The sequence below is a fragment of the Corvus moneduloides genome, chromosome 7, assembly GCF_009650955.1.
Source record: "Corvus moneduloides isolate bCorMon1 chromosome 7, bCorMon1.pri, whole genome shotgun sequence".
NCBI classification, from domain to species: domain Eukaryota; kingdom Metazoa; phylum Chordata; class Aves; order Passeriformes; family Corvidae; genus Corvus; species Corvus moneduloides.
Genome location: NC_045482.1, coordinates 31,097,569 through 31,122,870, shown reverse-complemented (window position 1 = coordinate 31,122,870; position 25,302 = coordinate 31,097,569). Strand labels below are relative to the sequence as shown.

Sequence of the window (25,302 nt, the reverse complement as noted above, 5' to 3'; positions counted from 1 at the left end):
ATAAATGTATATAACTGTAATATCATTTACCTTTCAAGGCCATCAGATCAACTATCTAAACACAATACTTGTGTTAATCTTCAAATATCACCTTGTCTTCCACAGACATTCTGCTGGCAGTCTTAGCCAAAGCCTGCTGTGGTTGAAGGAAAGTTTTCTGTTGTTTTATATTGAATCAGGCCAAAGAACTAAGTCATTGAGTCAAAGCTGGAAAGACGTACATAGGAAGTAATAGAAAATGTCATGCTTTTACGGACTTCCCATCTCTAACTGCACCCATCAGTAGCAGAATATATTCCAATTTTAACATCTTCTCCATAAGCAAACTATTTTTTCAATTAACAGCCTACATATACATATATTTCTGGGGGTTTTTTTGAAGGGGTGCTGTTCAGTTGGTTGATTGTCTTTTTTTTTTTTTTTTCCTGGATGCAACCCATTATCCACACTGAGTGTTATTTGTTGGATGTAGTGAAAATGCCAGCATCAAGTAACTAGACTGGAAGGAACTTCCTGACATACTGAATGAGGTATGAAATACTGACATACTGAAAGAGATGAGGATCCATCTGCTCTGGTGCTCTCTGGCTGATAAACTGATGGTGCTTTCATTGCACAAAATGAGAAATGTTATAATTACTGATTACTCTTCAAGCCATTATTCTAGGTACTTTAAAGCAAGGTGGAAAAGATGGGATTTTCCAGGATCTGTTTGAAGGAACATAGGGCAAGAGTGCTGTCAAAAAGAACATGAGCAAAAGCAGGAGGAAAATGCAGAAGGAAAATGTGCCAAAGAATGGTGGCATTACTTAGGTTGGTGTTACTGCAGCCTTCACAAGGTGTGACAGGGATAAAACACTCCCTTGGGTGAGGTAAAGGATGCATGGGACACAAACCTTATGAACTATTTCCTTCCTGTCCTTTACAACACATTAAAATTGTGTAAGAGTTGGAAGTGCTTTGGCAAGTCCTACCTGGGCACATCACAGCTATTTCCCAGCCTGCAGGCCAGCTTCCCTTCCTTGACAGCAGGTGGCGGTGAAGTTAAACAAATGAGTGGCAATAAGTCGAGAAAACATGTTTTGCCTGGTGGCTAGCGTTGCTGGAGATAGCTCAGAGAGCCCCGTGCATATTCAGACAGTGCAAGGTTCACTTCCAATGCAGAGATCTCCTGTAGCACATTCAGGAGGCAGAAAATATTAATTTATCCATAGCTGTTTGCAGTCCAAGTCGTGTTTATTTTGTTTATGATGTCTCTGGTGACAGAAACAGTAGAACAGATAGAATCTGTTACAATTTCTTTCTTACATCTCTCTTTCGTACATTTAAAATCTTTGCATAGCTGAACAGATGAGAATGAAGCTCAGTTTCAAGTGAGCTTTTTATTATGTGTCTTGTTCTTCCTCTAAGAAAATGAAGATACATCACCATGGGTTGCTTTATAACTTTTATATTGCCAATTATTTTTTGCTGCAAAAAAACTGTGTGAAGGGGTTATCAAGGCCACAAGAACAGAGATTGAAAGTAAACTTTTAGAGTCTTGCCCTACACTTTAAATTAATCTCACTTCTGGTGGCAGGATGGGAGAGGGGGCTGTTTGTTTTCCAGTTTCCATCAGGCAAATGATGGAGCTGTCAGTACAGATATTTGATTGCAACTTCTAAGTTCCTTGCCTAAAGTGAAAAAGGGATGAATACGCCTTAAATATGTACCTTGAAGGCCCAGACTTTCATTTCAAAACCAATTCAAGACAAAGCAAACTCTGGGTGAAGCCTCAGCTGCTATCAGTGCTGATCTGAGTGTCACTACTTCGACAGCAGGAGAGGAACCAGAGGAACCTTTCTTGCCCTGCTCTTTTGGACCATTAATGCACTGCAACAGACTTGGACTCTGCAGTCCTCTTCTTAAGAGAGGTGCCAGGCCAGTGGGCCTGCTCAGAGAAGAAAAGGGCTGCTCCCAGGAGTTTGTCCTTATCATGACATCCATAACGTATGTTCTCTTTTCAAGCTCATATTTACACATCTTATAGTCTAAATATGCTTTTAATTCTCCTGTTGTATTAAAACTTTAAGTTAAAAAATTCACATGACACTCCAACAGACATATTTATAACAAGCAAGGGCATAGGTCTCAATCACTTGTGAAGAAGCAGCCCTTCTTAATCTGTCAGTCAATCCATGCACAAAATGCACGGAGCATCAATTTCTTTTTAGGTTATTCACTGTGACTTATGTATCTGCCAATAAATCTAAAATACAGGTCAAAGAATATGTAGCTCAAGTAAATCTATAAATGTAGCAGAAAAGCTTCACTAACTACCTCAGATTGCCAAAGCTGAGGTCATTTCCTTGTTGTGAAAAATACTGAGTCCATAAATTATTTTTATCACCTCTGGGGCAATGCAAACAGTTTCCAACAGATGCTGAAAGTATGATATGTTTTTTATTTGATATCAGAACACTACTTTTACACAGCTCTTAAAACACAAGGTCCAAGATTCTGCTAGTGCTTTAAGGCCCCAATTCAGCAACATATTAAACACATGCTTCAGGCCCTGACATTAAACACGTGCCAAAGTGCTTTGTTGCATAATCACAAATTGCTAAATTGGAGCCCAAAGACTAAATCTTTTTCCCATGAAACTCTGGATCTACCTTCTGTTTCCCTTCAAGGAAAACAAGGCATTTATTCAAACATAATATACATAAGCATTCAAAACATTCAAAAAGGCTTTTCTTTCAGAGATCACTGGGTGAGCCACAGCTCTGGAAGTAAACCTTGGACAAAAATTGATGTACCATTTTTTACAACAGTTTAACTGGTGTTTGCTTAAGATTTAGTTAATGTTTATTTCCATAAAGAAAATAAAAATACTTTGACCGTGTGAAGACATTAGCATGAATGGTGAACGTCCTACGGAGAACTTTGGAGAAAACACCACTGAATTAACTTACAGTACATTTGTTAAACATGAGCAGCTCTAATAATGACATTTCATTTAACAATGCCCTTTGTCTTTTCAGTTCATCAGTTACCTATTTCAGTAATGAACTGCAGTCATACCATTCTGATTTTCTCCTAATGTAAAGGCTGAGATCACTTCACTTGCAGTGAAGCGTGATGCTATTATTCTGTTTGTGGCTTAGGAAAAAAGCTATAGAATATATCACAATTGTAATTGGCTAACAAATATTAAATTCTGTGATCAGTAAGGATACCAATAACTTCATTTAGCTATCAATGGAAACAAGTAAAATTAAAAAAAAAATAGATAGAAATGGTTGAAAATGCTCAGGAAATCTATGTCATGAGCAGAGGAGCAAGTATTCAGCTGGGAAAAAAATGAGCCACGCGTTAAACGTTATTTTAATTTTTTATCAAGAATCCATGCATAGAACTTAACAGCAACATTTTCAGATAGGATGGATATTCTCAGTTGCAAAAATAAAATGGAGTTGCCTGCCCTATTTAAGAAGGATTTTCTAAAGAACTAGAAGAAGTCAGATTAAGTGGATACTATCTCACTTTGCACTATGTAAACACAAGAGAGATAAAAAATATCATAGGTCTACTTGATATGATCCATAAGTCTTACAGGGGGTAATGGGGCTTACTTTCACTCATTTGCCTACCTCTTATTTTGGGTTTCTTAGATTTCAAAAGCTTTTTCATTGCCTTTCTAGCTGCAAGAGAAATATTTTAACCAGGCTGCTGTTTTCACTTTTCTATTCACTGTGATCCATTCAAAATATTTTCAGAGCTCACCAAAAACATTTAATTAGCAGACAGTGGTGTCCAGCATTTCATAATCTTTTCCCAACTGAACCAAATCTGCACAATTTACAATAGATCTTTGGAAAACTGCTTTTTACTGTGTGCTGCATCTATAGATCTCTCTCAATTACCCACAGTAAATTTAGGCATTGTACAAGAGCAAATTTTACAGTCCATGAAGAGATGAAGTGAAATCTAGATGAAATTCATTGTGACAGATTCTCAGTTAGTGCCCTGATGTGTCTGTATTACAGAAGATAGACATTCTATTAGCATGGAAGCTCCCATAATGGACTGTGAATCATTTCAGGTAATAGAGATGCCAACTGGAATGACTGAAAAGCACTATTGAATTCCATTAGAGCTCTTTGTTTTTAAATCAGTCATTTCTTTGTGAATATCCAACTATATACTTCTTGACCTTAGCTGAGAGTAATAATTGTGAACTAATATTACAAAACATTAATCTGAGTTACTGTTCAATTAATGTTTCTGTTTGAGGGTTATTTTTATGCTGCAAATGTGAAAGAGACTGTGGCTTGTATTACAAATATGTATTTGGACTTGAGCTAGTGCAGAATGCAATTTTCACTTATATTTCTCTCTCCACTGTATTCAGTCTCATCTCATTAGCTGTAAAAAGACTTGGGTATTGGCTTTTCTTTTTCCATGTCATCCTACCAGAATAAAATAACTATAATCAACAAATCTATAAAGATAAACATTTTTATAAGAGATGCCACAAATAGTCTTCTTTCATTTAGGTGCTTGGTTAATTATCAGCAAAATAACTAACACCATATCCTATTACCCAAACAGCCCCACCTTATCTATCAATCATGTATGATTTATCAGACTTGATAATTGCTTGGATAATTAACACAGAATTTAGGTTTATTCAATCTGCTGAAACCTCAGAAATGCCTGCATAATTGCCATTTGTGTAGTAGATGAAGTTATGAATAATTCTTTTTCACATAAATATGAAGGCTGCATTGCAGGCAGCAGAATTTCCTCACCCATAGCTATTAATGCAGATATTACATCATACAAGTGCTATGGTATTGTCAGATGTTAACTATATGTATATAGTTAAAGTAATTAAAATGCATATCCATGAAAATAAGGGAAAAATCTTTGTTTGTAGGCACTGCATGCTTCCCTCATGAAGGAGTACAGAAGGAGAATGAAGGAAAATTACTCTGCTCGGTACAGCAGCAACCAGATTTGAATCTCTGTAATATTCACACATAAATCCTTTGGGAAGTCTTTAAACAGAGTAGGTTCTGTATCTTCTGTCTACGATCATCTATTTTCACATCAGAATGAGCAACATTATCCTTATATACCAGAGTTTCTGTGTCTACAGCTTGAAAATGAGCCTCTCCTTAATGTTGTAATGACAGGTGTAAGATTAACTTTGTTAGGTGTCTAGCCACTCATGCAAACTAAATTAAATTAATGGAACAAATTTCTCTCATAATTAAGATAAAAATTCATGTCAGCTGTAACCTTGCTGTACACTAATTATATACAAATGATTTATCATCTGCTTCGCCCAGAATATTAATCCTCAACTCATTGATAACTGCAGCCAGTGTTAAGAGATGAGAGTTGATTAACTATGACAGATTGGGCAACCACAGTACCAAGTGCCTGAACAACCAGTGAAACCAATAATATTCAAATAGCACTTCTTATTTAAAAATGCATTCCCATGGAAACAGATGCATGTTTAATGAGGGATACGGAGATTATTTCAATAACGACTGATACTGGAAGAGTGGGCTGAACTAATCAATAATAATTAAGTGCTTAGCCTGGCTAAGATATGGTTTTATAAAGCAGGTTATGTACACATTAGTGAGGTACTAGTTCAGGCCATGTTACATATAATGTCTTCATGTATTGCTGTTGGTTATTTATTTTCCTACTGCAGCAGATATTGAAGAATTTACAGATGTTAAAACATCTACAGTCTAATCTTGGCTCCCCCCAGCTCCAATAAAAAGAAGAAGAAACCGATGCCACCAACAGTCCTTTGAAAGTCAGCTCCTGCAGTAATTCTGCGTTGGGAAATTTCTTTATGAAAATGTCAATTGTACAAAAAAAACAACCCAACCAACACAAAAAACCCCAAGCAACACTTGAAGCATCATCTGTTCAGCAGGACACTCATTCATCTCTTGGAATATGATATTATATTTTTACTTTAAATAAAAATTATTAAAATTAACTTGTGAACCTTAAAAAAGTTATTATTTTTTAATAGGTGGTATGTATTTTGGGGAAGATTGTTAGTTAATAATGTATCCTTTGATGAATAAAAAGAATAACAAAATTCCAGACATCTCAAAGGTTTTCAAGTTAGGGCTTGGGCCTTTTTAGTACTAATTCTGTCTCCCCAGGACAGCTTTTTTTTAAACTAATTGCTCATCGAGGCTCCAAGAACCCCTGTCAGAAAGAAGAAAAAACCTAGTCTTGTTCCTAGGCACTAATAAGGCACAACCAGCCAGCTGGATGAACTAAGTGATATTGCTGTAAATTAATTACTTTCATGAAAAGCTGGTATGTCTGAAGACAAGTTGTGTCTGAGAAGGAAACTTAAATACTGATATAAAACTGAAGACAACTGCAAAATCAACACAGAGCATGAACCTGTTATTCCCAGTGGCCAGGTGGGACAAGCCCTGTGAAACCCCGCAGGGATGGACAGGCTGGTCTGCAGGGAATGTAGTGATGGCAGAGAGCTGGAGACAGGTCCCCAGAGCTGCCCTCCTGCCCAGGCACTGCAGCCACAGTTCAGGCTTTCCTGTTCACCAGACTGGTTCCATTCTGACACAAAGGAAAAATCCAGGAAATTGGCTCCTATCCTGTGTCTGCTCTATGCCTGGGTTTATGAGAGCCAAGCCTTCTCAGTCTGCTCATTCTCAGTATGGGGACACCAATTCCTTTGGAACTGCAGTGGCTTATTTCACAGAGGCTACACCAGGATTACATCTTAAATGAGAATTTGAGCCCTTTCTTCCATTCCCATGTTCTTTAACACCCACTCAGCCTCTGATTGAACACAGGTGTTCCTGCACAGGTAGCTCCAAAGCTTGGCTTGGATAAAAATTTGAGCTCCTGCTGGGGACTGTAGAGGCAGCTGGATGCCAGCCCATGGCAGGGATGGGCTGGACACAGCAGATGGTGTGGTGCTGCAGGTTTGGCTGTGCTTTGTGGTGACACTGCAGGCTGGTACCAAGCACAGAAACCAGGCTGGCCTCTAGAAACACCCAGCACTGCTCTGATGCCAGCTCAGCTACCAGGAGACCTGAAGCACCAGAGCCCAGCCATCCCAGCACCAGCACTCTCAACATGTGGATACAGACTCAGCTTCTCAAGGAGTATTTGAATCACCAGCTTAGGAAGCAAATATTCTATTTCATGACAATGGTCCTTTTCAGCCTCCCATCCCACGAGAGACTTTCTTTTTTTTCATTTGTCGTATGTGCTTCAAAATAAATTAAAGTTCCACTTAAATGAAAAAGAAAATGTGAACTTTATGGGAAATAAAAATTCAAACATTTCTTTCTCTACATTTCTAGCTATTTCAGGGCTAATTGCCTTTGAATTTGTAAATGCAGATAATGAGAAGAATCCTATGTATATGGAATTGAAGAGAATATATGCAGAGCAAGTCAAGTACTTGATATCCAATTTAACTTGGAGCTGGATATCAACTTTAAATAAGCAAAAAGACGTTAAGTTTTTTTCATCATCTTATCCCTAGGGGATACATATCTGCTATGAACCTAATCAGCTACAGAATGTCACAGATCCTCTGCACCAATGCTAATGATGAACATTCCCATGGCGGAGCAGAGATGGATCATGAGCACTGCAGGTCCAGTGGGGAGACCAGGCACTGCCCCACACACATCTATAAAGATTCAATTAATGCAAAAGTTTGTGTGCAAACTCCCTTTCAGGTCTTTGGGATCACCACAGAGAAGCAAATAACCAGTAGAAATACTTTACAATGAAAGCATAGAAGAAATTCCTCATGTAAAATGACTTTTCTGAGCACTTGTAGTGACATGCAAACCTTCACCTACCAATGCTAACAGCACCTAGTAAGGAGGTGAGCTAGACTATGTCCACACCAAAGCCACAGCAGGAAAGGCTGAACTGCAGCTCCCAGAATAACCCTTTGCAGCAAAGCAAGCAGCAGTTCCCATCAATACAGGGATCCAATCCTACACCGTGGTGCTACTGCAAGTAGAATTCTGTCACTGCTCTGGTGGTTGGAGTAAATAGCTACCTGTTTTTCCATGGCATATAACAGTTAATGCATCAGTTTCAGGGGAAATGCCAGTGTGGAAGTCAGTGGCACTGTTTGCTTAAGAAAAGAAGTAAACTAGAAAGAAAGCACTAATTAGAGAGAAGGCATGTGGTCATTTAGCACATGTTTTCTAGCAGAAGCTCAGCACGGACATTTGGCAGTGAGAGAGTCTAAATGCAGCCTTCTAGGAATGGCTAAAATGGGTCTGTATTGATTAGTGCTACTTTGGCTAATTGCTGGGGGTAGGAACTAGAAACCCCCTGGTAGCCCTCATTGCCAGTTAGAGCTATAGCTGATAGACCTAAATTCTGCTCATGCTGATACAACTGATAGCACACCATCTTCAGTGGAGCTCCTCCAGTTTAACAGGCACAAGGAGAAGCAGATGCAAAAAATGGAGTGTCCTTGTCCTAAACCACTTCTGCACACCTTGAGCACCTTCTGCCCCTTCCACTCAGAGTAAGAAGTGGGATTACGCTGCCTCGCCCAGCAGTATCACTTCATTCCATTGATCAGGCTCTGCAAACAATGCAATTATCTCAGAGTGGAATGCAGTGAGCCCTAGTTTTGCTACTTCCACTTATTACTGAGGAGCATCAAACTACCCAGCCATTTTCCTGCAGCCATCTTTAAAAAAGGCAATGATCTCAATGTGCTGCTAACCTAATGAGGGCTGTGTGTGACAGAGCCGTAGATACATTTTCTCACTAGCCTAATGAGCAAAGTGACAGACAGTGAAACAGTTCACACTTGAGTAATTTTCTAGTCATCAGCAACTGCAGTGTTCATGGGAGCAGAAGCCAGAGAGGGGACAGAGAGCTACACAATAAATACACACTGGCTCCATTGGCCAGAATAAGTTATCACTAGGATAGAGGTCTTGGGGCAAGCTCCCTTAGGAAATTCAAACAAAAAGAGTCAATTTAAGGCATCTCTAGCAGTGCGTTCAATTAAAATTAAATTTAAAACATAGGATCAGCTGTTGGGCTGTTAGGCCACCTGCCCAAAGGAAGAAAAAAATTAGAGATGTAACGAACCTTTACTCCTGATGTCTGCAAGCTGCTCATGAATCACTGAATAGTACCAGCTTCTCACAAGCATCCATTCAGCACAAAGTCCAGTTCTCCTTTGTCTCCCACCCCAAGAAGGAAACCAGCAGCACATAGCTCATTATCCATATTGACAGCAAGCGTTTGTGTGAAAAATGCTGTACTTCTTACATTTTTAATGTACTTGGAACTTCTTCCAGTGAAACCATTATTTCTCAAAGGAATGTAACTATGAGCCAAGCCTCGGAACATCCACTGGCACAGCCTCCAGGATAGATTCCACAAGGAAACAGCAAAAGCCATCAGAGCTATGCAGTACTCCAGGCACTGTTAGTGCACCCAGCACCTCCCACTGCCCTGATGATCAAGTATAGAAGTGTGAACAGAGAGAACACACAAAGCCCAGGTGCAAGGGAAGGAGCCCTTCCCAAAGATGGGAAAACCAACTGGTCCAAGAAGCATTTCAGCTGCTAGTGGTGTGATCCAGGTCTTGAAGAGAAGCCACACCAGCCATCCCTTCTTGATCCCTCTCCTTGGATACTGCCATTTTTACCACTGATAAAATATGCCTGCCTCTCTTCCTTCTTCTCTCAGCTGAAGAGAGGAGACATTTGATGCTGCTGGGACAAATAAAACACCAGCTGCAGAGTCCACCTGTCTAATCCCAGAGTTGTCCCCCTGTGAACTGGCCTGACTCTCTAAGCAGAAGGGGTGTCAGGAAATAAAGAATCTTGTGGTTCCTCACCTGGATCCTTCCGCTGTGATCATTCCTGCCATGTATGGGAACCAACATGTGGGCAGAGGGACAAGTCCTGTTAACATTCTCACTGTGCAGGAATCTCTTCATGGAGAGCTATGGACATGCTTTAGAGGTGCAGCAATCAGGTGTGGCAGAGCTCATGCTGCCCTTCAGATCTGGTGCAGCTCCACAGGCAGCAGTGCTCACCACAGCTCTTTCTTTGAGCTGCCCTGTGGGAGCTGGTTGATGCCCAAAATGCCTAAACTGCATCTGTCTGTCAGCTTCAGTCCATGGGGCTGCCTGGGCAAGTACAGGGGCTAAAGGGTGGATCAAAATACCTCCCAATGACCTCAGCAGCAACAGATGAGCCCTTGTGCAATTCAATCCTATCCTGGAGACAGCACGTCTCAGGCTCTCCCACTGAGGGCAGAGCAGCTCCCTGGCAGAGCTCTGGCCCAGTGTAAATTAGCTAATTCTCACAACCACTCCATAAGTCATTCCTACCCAGCTTTTCAGGCTGGTGAGGCGAAGGACTCACCAGCAGCCACCAGAGGCACAGGTGCAGTTTGCCAGGAACCAAACTCAAAGTTCTGGGCTCTGCTCCTCAGCGTCGGCTGCTTGGCCAAAACCTATTTATGCAAACTCACCACGAGCTTGGCTGAACTGTTGTTTTGTCTGACATTTCTCCTTGCACATGTGAAAGAATCCCCTTGGCTTGTGAGAGAAGTTCTGTAGTTCAGGAGGTGGCCAGGCTCTGAGTCATGTGCCTCTGTTCTACTGTGTCTGCTTCTGCTTCCCTGGGTCACCCAAGGCAGGACATTTAAACTCATTGCACCACACTTTTCATGTTGGAAGAATCCAAAATTGCTTCTAAAATGTTGTTGTGCCAACTGGGGGTAAGCCAGTAAATACTGGGATCTTTTAAAATTAAGGAATTCAGTGCTTGTCTCTCTCTGACTTTCACTGGGGCTTAGCATTCAATTTCTTTAGTATATTTTAAAGATCCTTGTCTAGAAAAAGAAACTGGCATTTGTGGGCACACACAAATATTAAACTGCTTTGAATAACTCTCCATGTGGAACCGTTCATGTGCAATAAAAATGGCAGTGTTTTCCAATATAAACAATCACTCATTTCTTGAAATCATAAATCATTCACCTTTTAGATTATTTGGGTGTCAAGGGATAAACTGTTAAATCTATATTTAGTATCTAACTCAAAGTCCTGCCTGGTCTTCAGATGTACTGCAAACTCTTCAGCTGGGAGAGCTTGTACATCAGATCCCTTGGATAAAGTGCTTAAATTTGAACTCACATGCTTACATCTAAAAACTCCACCCAACATTTAAGAGAACTGAAAATTAGTTAAAAGCTGTTCTGAGCGTTTTCAAAAATTACGCAGTGGAAGGCATTCCAGGTGAAAATGCATTTTAACTAATTTTTCATAAATGTCTTCCTTCTTTTAAATTCTGTTTTGCTCATCACAGGTATCCTGGAATATGGCATCCTGGCTCTGGCCATAACAGCCATGCTCTGGGTCAGAGAGTGAAGAGCCAGGCTTGGAGTTGAAACCAGCCATTTGTGCCAGGGAAACACGACATCAGGATGGGACAGAGCCTGTGATGTGGTGCTGCAAAGGAGAGCTGCACCACCCTCGTGGTGGGAGATGCCAGCCCACTGTGCAACCCTCACCATCAACATGCTGCATTTGACAGGTCTGTGCACCAGTAAACAAACTGCAGCCCAGGTGATTTTAATACCCCGAGCCATTTGAGTAGCTGCATAATAGTCTGTCCCAGACTAGATATGCTGTAAAATTTTTAGAGGGGCCTATGTGGAACTGTTCCAGTCCCTGAGTAAAGATGAATACACAGAATCTGCCAAAAAAATATTCATCCAACCAGAAAGTGTCAAGAGGATTTCATACAGGAAAAAAGATTTGAAGAAACTCAGTGGTTAAGGAAATGTTCATTTTACTTTGTAATTCACCTTAACTGATTCTGTATGTGAACCAAAACCCCTAAGACATGAAATGTGGGCAAAAGATACAAACCTGTGAAATGGTGGGACAAATAGTTTCTCCTCCTCTAGTAAAATGAAACAGCAGCTACTTGGGAAAAGAATCCACATGCCAAATCTGTAAATATTCTCTACCTCTTTTTATGCTGCTGCTATAATTAATGTAAGAACCTTTAAAATTCCTATCTGATACTTACACTTGTTATAGCAACATATTTAATTCCAGAGCTACGTCCTTTAGCAGATTCTTTTACTTCATTCAAATTACTAATCGTTTAGATTCTCTCTGAAAGTCTTTCCTCCCTCACTCCCCATGCGTGCTTAACCTAATTAGCTATAAATGAGAAAAAATGCTATTCACATAAAAAGAAAATGTTAACCTATAAATTATCCAGTGCTCCCTCCTGAGGCTGGCAACGCCTCTCACAGAAAAGCTCAAATGTTGGTGCAGCATTCTTGGCTTCCTATCCAGTTTCTGCCACCAAAAATCATTTTACACAACACATTACTCTGCCATTTTGTACATCTGGCAACATTTACTGATACTAAGTCCTCTCCCGTGTTTTCAAGATAACACGAAGGAGGATTTCTAGGATGATTAATTGGAGAGACAAAATCATTCCTTTACATTTCAAGGAACATTTGCAGAAGACTAATGGTCATTTATGGAAATATGCCCTCTTTATACCCATTAATGTCTTCCAGTGTTCCCTATGGGTCACACAATTAACCACCCCTTTGTATTTCTTTGCTGCCATCATCCAAAATCCTCTCAGTTGTTGTCATCCGTTGAAAATCTTCTGCTTTGCCATGGCCAGATCAAAAGCACACTCAGGTTCATGGGACTGAGCCATCTAAGGGAGAGGATCCTTACTCTATATGTTGCTCCTCAAAATATAGTTTTTTCCAGAGGTTCTCAACTGCATTTTGCCAATTTCGACCCTGACAACCATTTCCAAATGTATGTGGAAATCCAAATAAAAAGTAGAGAGACAGTCCTTTATTTTCTAATTCTATTCCCATGCTTTTGTGATTTCATTTATCCCACTCTCCAGTGGTGATGGAAAGGGCTTTGCTGTGCCTAGCACAATATAATTCTGATCCATAGCTAGAGCTCCAGTGTACTGTTGTACCTTATTGCTATTGTCACTAGTGTTACCATTATTTGGAATTATAACAGTTCCAATGAAACCTGACATAACAGATCCCTGTCCAGTCAACCTGTGCCCAGGTACCAGGTGACATCATGGGCACCACCAGGGATGCTGGGCCCAAGTGAAGACTGGCACTAGGCACGTATGAGGGAAATGACCTTTCCATCACATTTCCCACGGTTCCCTGCTCCCTGTCCCTACCTCCCTGTCACTGCAGGGCTTTGTGTCAGTGTCCTGAGGGCATTAATAGTCACTAATTGTCCAGGGACTGGTATCACACAGTGTGTTGCCCAGTTTTTTCCCCTTTTGCCAATGAGAGCAAGCTGACCTACCAACAGCCTCTTGCCAGGACATTTGTGTACACTCTGTTTTGGAATTGGCATCTCACCAGCTTGTGGTTTAACTTACCACCAACTCCAGTGCACTCCTCAGGGTTTACCTGAGCACTGCCTGTGCTCCAAAAGTGACAGTGAGCTCTGTGCAAACACTGACACTGTCACCTCTGCAGCCACATCCCCCAGCGTATCTCCCGTATTCCGGAGTTCAGACACCACGAGGAAGCTGATGCTGTTTCAGACAATGCCCAACTCATTTAGAGGACCCTGGTCCCAGGCACATGTGGTGTTGTCACCTTCCAGTGGAGATGGCTGAGGCCAAGAACAACCTCTCTCCAGAGAGGCAGAGGAGTTACAGCTGTCAGCCAACACCAGGCATGGGTATCTGCTGATAGCTGGGGTTTGTTACAGTTTCCTTTGCTACCCCTGTAGCTTGTTACAGGTATTTCATGAAGTGAAAAACACCAACACAGGGGGTTTTTGCCCTTGATATCAAAAAACACAAACCCAAGCATAGAAGAAAATGAGAGAGAAAAAGGAGAAATGAGGACAGTACTGATAAAACCAGGGAGAAATGTTAGGTCAAAACACTGTAAGTTAAAAAAAGAGACAAATTGCTTATCTGTTCATTCCCAATTCCCTGAAACTGTCTCCATTTTGATGGTGCTTGATCACAAGCTGAGAAGAGATGGGCCTTCCAGCTGTGAGGAGACAGCCTCATACCAAAACAGGAAAGAGAAGCATAACCTACTGGCCATTCCTGAATACAGTAAAAGAACATTTCAGGAACAAACTGCTGGCATTTTGCTTTAGCTTCCTGAATAGCAAAATCAAAACAGATTTACAGAATGTGTATGCATTATATGGAGCAGGAAACACTGTCACCATTACACAAATTAGTTGAAAATTTTATATGCACACAATTCTGCTAAAATATTCTTATTAAAGGTATGTGTAAAATTTGGGAGACGATAGAGCCATCTAATATTTTCTTTACCATTGCTTTGGGATGATTTGCAGCACTTTAGCAGAGAATTACAAAAGCCATGCATGTACATTCACTCATGTTTTCCCTAATTTTCCCGCAGGAAGCCCCACGCTTTTTTTTTTGGTCACTCCAAAGACTGAATCAGCACCACAGCACCTTGCACACAGACCCCCACCCCACCTATCCACCCCTCTCTCTCTTCACAATCTCATTCACCCTTAACACCTGCATTTTGTATTCCCTGGGCTTCTCTGGTGCCACATCCACTCCCTGCCTCCCATTTCCCATCAGAGGCTGAGCCCGTTCCCCCAAACCTCACCAAGGCAGCACCAGCCACTCCTGCCCTTTTCCACAAACCCCAACTGCATCCTTTCCTGTTCACTGCCAAGAGCCCCTTTCATCAATCAACTTTCAAATCAAACTTTCATGGATGTGCAGCACTACAGTTGCTAAGAATTTTAGTTAATTGGTACTAATTATAGTTAAGAGTAACTAGAGGCTCATTCACAGGGGGAGGGAGGACTGAAGGAGAATATAATTCAGTATGCTTTCAACTCTGTACACACACTTAGCTGAGCAGGGTTAATAAGAGCATCAGCCTGGTTCCCGAGCACACCAGAGGTAAATAGAAGCCATTTTTCATGTTTTATTCTGCAGGAACAGTTTTACCATGGCCCGTTTTACAAGTGAGGTAAATGAGTCATAGAAAAAGCAAGTAGCTTGACCAAGGCTTTGCAGTAAGACATCGGCAACACAGAGAGAGCACTGCAGGAACTACTTTCCAGCCTACTTGATCCTCATGGGAACAAAATCTTGCCTTATTTTTATTGTCATTATTCCTATGTAGCAGCTATCCTCATCTGCAGGATCAGAAATTTTAGGCTAAGCTGTGGCACAGCTGCACAATTGAATTTGAATTAATCAATCTTTAATCCCTGATTAGGTGAACACAGCAAGAAGAAAATATCTGAGGGAAAGAAAACTTCTATCAGAAATGAAATTATTACTTGAGAGGCTAACATCCTGCATCAGTTTACAACTGATAAGATTCAATATGCAGCAGTGGAAAAATATTAGAAAGTCTATTAGGAGACACTTAGGTGAATATTGTGCTCCAACCTTTAAAATCCAAGCTGTGCCTTAAGATTGTAACTATCTTTTTGCTCCAGAACAAAAAAAAGAATTGAAAGGCACAACTATTAAGCAAGGATAAAGGTTGAGTCGTAAGCAAATGTCATGTTATAGATTTACCTACCAACAAGAAGGCAGTGGGGTTCAGGTCAGAGGTTAATGAAAGACATCCAAAGGTCATTCCATGATTATGTGAGAGCATGAGTTTAATAGGGCACGGGGACGACAGACACTGACAGAAGATTTATACCAGAGGTGATGACACCGCTCCGAACAGTGCTGATAAAAAGAGCCCCAATATGGGCCTGAACAGAATGATGAATGGTGCACAGGGCTGCTCACACTTCTCATTATAAGCTCCTTCACTCATGGTGGCACTTAGCAGCGTTTATTTACTGGGGTTTGATGGTACTGAGCAGAAGCACAGTATATCTAATACTTTAAATGTAGACTTGCCATATAAAAATGAAACAAGAGATAAGATTAGATCATTGAATAATTGCCCAGCTTTCCTGCAGAGATTATATTCACCAGTGCTAACATTATTTTTTTCCTAATGTTCTAGTGTATGAACAGCTCAAGTGAATTAATTTTCTAAGGCAGAAGGTCAAAGGAAAGTAACTGATAAGTGTTGTGCCTGCTACAGAATATCACTTTACAATATTCTCGCCTCCTCATTTATCAGATAGAGAGGAAGAGATAATATAATAAAGGTATATAAACATATTTTTTGTCACAACAAATTTAGTTTTATTTGTCCCAAGTGCTATTTTTCCTTGTGGCTCTTAGTAGAAAGAGGATCAGAGAAGTCAGCCAAAAAAAACCAACAAACAAACAAAAAAAAATCAACAACAAACCTTAGGACCAAACCCAAGGAAAACTGAGACCTGATAAATAACATGCACTGCACCAAGAAACTCCTTTTCAGACTGTTATATATTTATCAAACCACTGGAGTGTGAATTTATGAATAAGTCTTATCATCTTTCAGGCAGCAGGCACAATAAAAATTAGAACTACAGAAAATTGTGGGTATTATGAAAGGCTATTTCTACCAATTCATATGTATCTATAGATGGGAATGTCTCAGAAGAAAGTTCTGTGTGTCTTTCCACTCACACCTTCACCCAGAAACAGAGCAGTACTGCATGGTGTCATAGTTAACATTTAGCTGCACATACAGCAACATAAATTGTTATTCAACCAAAAGCTGTTGTAAACAGTGTATGTAACTTTAAGAGGTGCAGAGCTGCAGCATTCTGAGCATCCAGTATCACCCCTCTCCAAGACAGTTCATTTAATTACCTTGCCTGTGCTGCCATCACTTCTGCTTCCCAATACATCTGTATTTTACACCATATCCATCTTGTAGTGCCTGAATATGTGATAAACAGGAAAGAAACCCTACCTGCATTTCAGAAAGAAAGATCTCCTGGGTTACCTTGGAAGTCACACAGTGGTATCTAATACCTGAAGGGCATCTGAAGGTCCAGTAGATCCCTCAGGATAAGGGGCTCCAGAAAACCAGATGTATGTCAGGCAAAAGTTGCTGAAGTGTCACATCTAGTTAATGGAGAGAGGAATTACAGTCACTTACACTTCTGCTTGACTAGGAAGTGAAAAAAGAAAAGCAAATGTAAATAGCACCTTATCCCTGTGCAGCACATGAGACCTGTGCACTGTGTGAGCCAAAAGGGAACACAAGTGCTGCTGGCTTTGTACCAGGCTCTACAACATGGCAAACTCCAACCTGAGAAGGTCTTTGGTTACCACTCCAGGTATTCCACCAACTCACACCCTTGATACAAGTCACAGACTGGCATTTTTCAGTCATCTCTTTCATCTATGACCAGAGCAGACAGACATAATGATTTTTTCCATTTAAAGACCCTCCCTCAGTTTTCCATGTTTCCCAAGCACTGCAGAATAATTTACCAAAAATACACTTAACCAACATTTCTCAATAGCAGGTTGATTATTAATCTTTGACATAGGTACCTATTTTTCCTAATTATTTAATTACTAAAAATTAATAGAAATATAATTAATAAACAGGCCATTAAAATACAGTGTGTGTATGCAGGGTAGATTCAGATATATGAAAACTGATGAAAAGGCAGAAGGCAGAATGGTTTTCCTTTAAAGCTCTCTAGTCATCAGTGACACTCTGTCATTCAGCATGTTTTACTGTCCACTTGAATTGAATGAATAGAACAACCTAAGGGAAGCCACAGTGTTTCTGGGCAGACACTGTATCTGTTAGTGAGGCAGACAATAAAATGTTAGTAAAGCATCTGAAGTGGCTCTGCACCAAATGAGGATGAGATTCCTTAGAAAAAAAAAAACCCTTGAATGACACTCCTCATTTATTATGCAGTAAAAGAGAAAGCCAGGATGACTGAAATTCTGCCTATAGAGCAAACAGAAAATGTATCAATCTTCTAGCACAGCCATAAAGAGACCAAGTTTCATTGAAACATGTAGATGCAAGATCATTGCTGGTTCTGAAGTTAAGATCACTTTTTCTGAAGCAGCAGAAATTCACTGATGGCAAAACATTACTCATTTTGGCCCATGTTGTGGTTACAAGCATGTCAAACTACTTTTAAAGTCTCTAATAATATATAGCTAAAATCTCATAACTGGAATAAAACATGATCTTTATTCTGCTGCACCACAAATGCTGGAAAATGATCTAAGAGTCCAGAAACTGTGTAAGCAGATTACTCTCAAAAAGACTGGTGCACAAAATTCCCTTTTTTAAAAAAATAATATATTTGGCAACTAACACATGGCAGTGAATTTATTTGGAATAGAAGAGCTTTGTAAGAGTCTAAGGATGCCCATAAGAGAAGCTGGTGCCCTTTCCCAAAGTAATTATATTATCTGGAGTCCAGCATCTGCCCTGCAGATCCAAACTCAAAACAAACAAATTATTAGATAATCTTATCTGCCAGATATAGATAAAATCTCCAGAAGAACTGGTTTCTAATTGTAGGTGTATGCACGTTTATATGTGCATATCTGTATGGACAATAGTTTTAGTTTAACACTCTGTGAATTTAATTAATTTAGTTCTTGAAAAAGCTTTCTTCCGAGAAAGGCCAGAAAGGAAAGTACTGTGACAACAGCCATAAATCCACAGCAGAAGATCAGCAGGGTAAACAGCAAGGGGCACAAGTTTTATTTAAAATGTTTGTGTTCACTTTGAGTATGTGTGTTTATCTTCATGCGAGTCCTGGCCTGCTCAGAGTACTTCAATTCCCGGGTAATGGAAAGACCATCAGAAACCTGAAACTCATCATCTTGTTTCATAAATGAATCACTCAAGCAAAAAGAAGAAAACAGCTTACCAAAAAAAACCCACTAAGAACAATCCAAACACAAACACGATACTGAGATTTTGTCTCTGCAACATGAAGGCCAAATTCTTCACTGGGGTAAATTTACAATGCCAGGAGACATTCATATTCAAAATGTGTAGTGTAGGAGTAAAGGGCTAAGACAAAGGCCAGGAGCCAGTTTAGGCTGGTCATAGTTCAATGTTCCACATCAGCAACACAGCTGGGCACGTATTTTTCAGTACCTCTGAGGTCCTGTGTACTTTAGTTCAACTTGTGTGTGATAATTCTACTAAAAGAGGTAAGAATTAAAAAAATATCTTTCTCATTAAACCTTCTTAAGCCTTCCTTATTAAACCTTAAAAATATGTGGAGGAGAATACAACTGATTCTGTTAACAGATCCATTTCCCATCACATTAAAATGTAAGTTCAGAAGGTTCATACCCCATGTTCTTGTTGTAACATCAAATCTTACACAACACAGCCAAGTCCCTGCTTTCATCAGAAAAGGTCAAGTTTAAGCAGTAGCTCAGCAATCCAGGGCAGCCTAACAATGCTTTGCTGACACTAACTAGCAGGTCACTATAGACTAAAGAGACAATTCTTTATTTTTTCACAGAGATTACAGGCAAAATGGTAATGAAATTATGAAGGAGGAAAAGGCCTGAGAACTCTGCAATACCAATCCCATTTATATTATATTACCATAAAATCACAGAACGTTTTGGATTGGAAAGGACCTGAAAGATCATCCCGTTCCAACCTCCCTGCCATGGGCAGAGACACCTTCCACTAGACCAGGTTGCTCAGAGCTGCAGCCAACATGGACCAGTTATGTTCTTGTCTTCCTTCTCCAGGATATGGCTCTCCAGTGCTGCCCCTGTGACGCTGAGACTTAAAAAATATATTTAATAATGGTAACTCAGACAATTATTAATCCTCCTTCTCTTTTTATAGCTTCAGGGAGATTTACACAGAGTTCATTACTAGGTATCACTCCATTTATCCCGGTGCTCCTTGCACAATCCAGTTGCCCAACACCAGATTTCACTTTTTTCTTGCCAAGCTTGCTGTGCCTGCATGTCATGTGCTCGGAGTGTTCCCAGGACAGTTCCTGCTGTGAGTGCCTGCACTGCACTCTGCCTCCTGCTCTGGGGCTTGGCATGGAGGCAGTGGGTGAGCCAGCTCCCAGCGCTCTGCACTCACTGGAGGTCACAGCACGGAGATGCCACCGCAGGAATTTCTGGCTGCTCTGGTGGAAAATAACCAGGAGAGACCAAAAGAGTGGCAGGAATTTAGGGTGAGGCTCAAGGGCACTGTGCTGCTGCCCCCTCTCCTTTATCAGGCTCTGACAGCCCATTAGTAATGGCATCAGATGGGATGTTTTATTGTCTGAAATCGCAGAGATTCTGAGACCAATTGCACAGCCACAGGGTGTGCAATGCTACTCCAGATGCCCCGGAGTGTCCCACCCCAGCCCCAGCCTGGTAAGGGTCTCACAGGTGGCTGTCACATCCCCAGCTCCATGCAGGTATCCTGGATGCCTTAGTGTATTTCTAAAACAGACCATGAATCCTGTGTTTAGGCACCCGAATCACTTACTGACTGTCAGAAGCAACTACAGCTGATGGAATATATTTCATTAAAACTGCTTTCAATGGAAAATTGTGTTTCTAAGTGAGATCTTGGTTCCTTTATTTTTACATTTGCATCATGTGCTTTTTGAGGGAAAGGTCAAATTTGTGAGGAAGCTGGATGCTGCAAAATGGAAATATTTGTTGGAAATGAGAACTGGTGGTATTTGAATTGTCACTGTAAATTTGCAGGTTTCCGTTGGCTAAGAGAAATAGACATTTTTCAAACTGCTCTGTAATGTGTCCTTCCCAGCACTGTCAATGCCAGCAGTGATTGCTGTCCGACAGAAGTGCCTGAGACTGCTGCAACACAAACACTCCTCAACACTGACCCAGATAACCTGTGCTGTTGAACAAATTACACAGGATAACATCATTATCTCCTTATTCTGAGGCCTAAAAGTTAATGTCTATGAAGTTTGGCACCTTTTCCAACTGCAACAGGTGAAGGAAAGAAACAGGCCTCTCCAGAAGACAATTTTTTAACTTAAAATAGATGCATCAAATGAGCACAACAATCACACTCTGTGTGCTGTTTCTTTCTACCACCTGCAGAATCTGCTCCTCTCTGGACTGTAAACTCTGCAGGAGTAGCCTTGTTCATAGATTCATAGGATATCCTGAGTTGGAAGGGACCCACAAGGACCATCGAGTCCAACTCCTGGGCCTGCACAGCACCACCCCAAAAATCACAACATGTGCCTTAGAGGTTCACACTCTGCCTTTGTACACTGAAGGGCAAAACAGGGGTGGGTTATTGCCCTATCTCAAAATAATTTAAAATGAGTTGTTGATATTTTTTGTATAAAGTCTGTACCTCTACAAATACAATGCCAACTGAAATAAATTCAGTCAACAGTATTGCCAAATGCAATTGCCATTGTGATTGCCTGCTAATGACTACATGGAAAACCTTGGGATCCTGGGCAGAAGCTTTCTTTCAAGTGCAGTTCCTAGAATGTTTTCCTTCCTTGTGGATCTGAGATGCCACAAAGGGAATGAAGGAGAAAGAGAGGGAAAAGGAGGAAGGGAGGGACGGAGGAAGGCAGGAAGGGAGAGAATCTCAGTTTCATGGGGAGAGAAATTGTGAACCTCCAAACTTAAATACATTAATTTTCATTCTAACTTCAAAGACACATATATTTAAAATATTTTCAATCAAGCCCAGGAAAAAAATTAACTTCTTGTGCAAGGCTGCTTTCGTTCTCAGACTGCAGTTTTTCTGTTTGCATTTTTTATGCCATTTTCCTCATCCACTCAGCCATGTATTTTTAGCTTGATTTGACATTAATTTCCTCCCTGTCCTTTTTTAACATATACTTACTCATCTGCACTGACCTTATTTTGACTCTTAGCAAGTGACACATTTATGACAGATGCACGCACTCACAGGACTAGAATGCACTCATGTACATTCCCTGTGTATCTTCAGGCTCCACACTGTCCTTGCTTCTCACCAGAAATTACCACTGAAAAAAATACGCCCCACTGAAGATCACTGTCCCAGCTATTCAGTCTGTCCCTTGAACCTAGATGTTGCCTGGTGCTATAAAAATATGGTAGGAAGCCTTTAATTTCTAAATTCCACATTTGGATGCATTGTAACATGGCGATGATTACCTTGCATTTTCAGTATCTTGTTTAAATGTCACAGTCCTTCAATGCTACAGCTGTTTGTGGCTCTGTGGCGCGTGATGCAATGAGGTTATCTTGGCAAACTTCTGACTGGGCTGGACTCCATATCTCAGAAACCACGGCCATGGCTGGCAGTGTTGACTCCCTAGGTGACTATTTTAGCAAGTACTGAATGAGTAGGGAAACTGAAACAGGGCTGAGCCATGCTGGCAGAGTGATATAGGGAAACCCAGGCTGCATTTGTCCATGCAGCACTTTTCAGCACATAAATGACTTTAGCCCCTGCAGCTGACAACCCAGCATCTTTTGCAAAATGAATAAACAAAAATTTGATGTCAGACATAAAACTGCATATCCTGTTGCTAACCTGCGATAAGCACAAGTTCTTTTCATATATGAGAGTGCATGCGATCTGATGGCTTCACACTGCTGCTGTCTCTTTTCCCTTTCCTCTCTAAAATGCCAACACTATTGGAAAATCAATTTTATAGAACTTGTCCACTGCTGGCTGCACTCTTGCCAAGACCCAGAGCAGTTCACAGCACGCTGCACTTTGTGCCTAACGAGCTCCTGTGTTGCAGGACTTGTCAGCCATGCTGCTCTCTGCCTGTGACCCAGCTGTGTGCTAACCTGGGTGGCTACAGCACCTCCTTTTGCAGATAATAAAACACAAAAGCATCCTCAGCTGGTGAGATAAAAGGCATTTCTGGAAAATGTGCCCAGTTCTATAATTCTTTATTTATGAAGGCTTTCCAGAAGGCTTCTCTATGTGAAGGCTTTGGAAGAGATGTATATTCCTGAAGAATATTTAGAATTTACAGTATTTTTTTTCACAGTCCTAGCTAAAGGCCGCAGATCACAGCAGTCCTTGATATAGTTGTCTGCAACACGGAATGAGGGAGGGACAGGCATCCCTTGTTGCAAAGCTGCTGTTGGTCATTGGCCACGCTTCAGCCCAGCTCACAAACAGGCTTCTGCAGAAGGGATGCCATAGATATTTAGGATCTGCAGACTGTGCTTGAAGAGCTCTATGGACATTCATTCTCACCCCTGACAGAAAACAAGCCTGGCCTAATCCCTGGGAACAAGGCTCCCACCCAGTTGGTTTTCTTACACTGAATGCACTCCGTGGTTGCCCCATAATTGCACACAGTGAAGGCCTCAGTAAAGAACAATGACTTTGGCCTGATGTTGACGTTTATATAAACTCTGGAAGCCCTACCAGGAATCAGCTCCAGATTTCTATAGAAGGCTTTTCCTTGTCATACACACAGGCTTTTCCCAAGTTACACATGATATCGTTTCAGAAACACCCGATCATTTTATCATGGATCACCACACAAAGACTCAGGTTAGGTTTTTCCACCTATTTTCTTTCTCATCCGTCCATGCATCCATCCATGTACCCATGGTCCTCTTACCCTTCCTTTACAGTCCTGCTGTGGACACAGCTCCAGTCAAGCCAACTGGCCTCGGCTCACTCAACCAGCGCATCAGGCAGCTCTGAAGGCCTTTACAAAGTACAGCTCTTAAAAAGCCCCTGTTAGGGACACGAGAGCAATTCTGCTTTCTCTAGAGGTATATGGCTGCTTTAGGCTCCTCTGCTTTTCATGAACTTCCCTGAGTTTTTCTTTGTCAGATTTATTATATCCAGAGCAATACTGACGTCCCAAAACTAAATTCAGAACATTCTGGATTATCTTGTTCTGCAGCCAGTGCAATGAAACAACTCTGTGCTGCTTTCCAAAACAGATGATTCTCCCGTGATGTTTCATAGCAATTCCAGTCAATTCAGAGCAAGTGCCATCTCTCTGCAGGTCACAGCTCTGTTTCCTTTCTCTGCAAAACTATTTGTTGATGTATTTAATTTGGCAATTTCCAATTCAGGTACACTTTTGTATGCTTTTCCCTCATGCTTCTCCCATTTTTGTGCAACAGGATATTGTGCCCTCTAGGATAATCAGATGGGTTTAAGGACTGAGACTTGAGCTGGTGTGAGCTGGCAATGTCCTAAGGTCCTTGGAGTTGCAGTGATTTACACCAACACTGGTTATTAACTTTCTCATATATTAGTTTTAATGCCCCTCTATCAATATGGCTAATATTTGTCATATGATCACTTTATTTTTTGGTAGGAATTAAGATCTTTTAATTTGATATTACCAAACCCAGCAGCAGACCTGACTGTAACTAATCCAAATTTATATACAAATCATTACCTGACTATACTTACACGTGTCTAGAGAAGGAAAGATCCAGCAGCCACTGGCAGTCTCCATCTACTTATGGAGTAGATTCCTCTCTAATGCACACACTTCACGTTCCCAAAGTTTCTTATTTCAGGCTTTCTGATGGTCCTGGTCTTTAAGGCACAAACAGATAAGGCACTTTGTTTTCCTTCAGGCATGTGGCTGGCAAAAGGCATTTATCTGATGTTAGGGAAAGATATTTTATTTGATTAAAAAAACCTTTTGTCTTTCTCAATCCAGAATTTGGCGTTCAAGTACAGCAAAGTAACTATCTAAACCACAGACAGGGCAGGCAGCTCAGCAGGAATTACTGAGAATAAAAAGACTTTGTTTCTGTGTGACAAAAGCCAAAGTTGAATGATTTGAAAATTCATTTATTGCTCAGCTAAACCACAATGGGTTTCTGCTGCTGCAAATGCCTCCCTTTTCCATTCTTAATATGTCTATTATAGACTCATATCCTCCCCTCTCAGTTTGTACATGTTTGGTGACTCTGCTGGTCACAATATACCAGCACCAAGAAACCACAGTTATCACTAAAGATGCCACTGTAGTAAACAGCTAAAAATTCCATCCTACCTACTCATTATTCTGGGAACTGTAATGGGATACGCACTGAATTACTGCAGACTTTGTAATATGGAAAGCTCTGTCAAAGTCTTTGCAGTGAAATACCAAGCTTGGGGCAATGCAATATACAAATATTTCTAAAAAATTGTATTCCATATCAGTGCAATGATAAAGGGAAGATTTCATTAATAGAATAATAATGAATATAATGCTATAGTGAATATATATGATATATAAATTAATGTAACAGCATTATTCTCCCATATCCCATCCATGCATATAATTTTTATTGTGATGCCTTTACCATCCCTAAGACAGGCTGAAGCAAATTGTTTTCTGCTTCACATTGTACATTT

The 25,302-nt window shown here is 40.7% G+C and overlaps 1 protein-coding gene across 1 annotated transcript in view; it reads right to left on the bottom strand.

The window, feature by feature from the left end:
* The window catches only part of CCDC93 (coiled-coil domain containing 93), a 63,501-nt gene extending 46,557 nt beyond the window's left edge, over positions 1-16,944 (bottom strand). Inside the window, exon 1 of the mRNA XM_032115236.1 lies at positions 16,924-16,944. Within this exon, the coding sequence (XP_031971127.1) occupies positions 16,924-16,929 (6 nt within the window). The 5' untranslated portion in view covers positions 16,930-16,944. The remainder of the gene's footprint in view (positions 1-16,923) is intronic.
* Between the last annotated feature and the right edge of the window lie 8,358 nt (positions 16,945-25,302).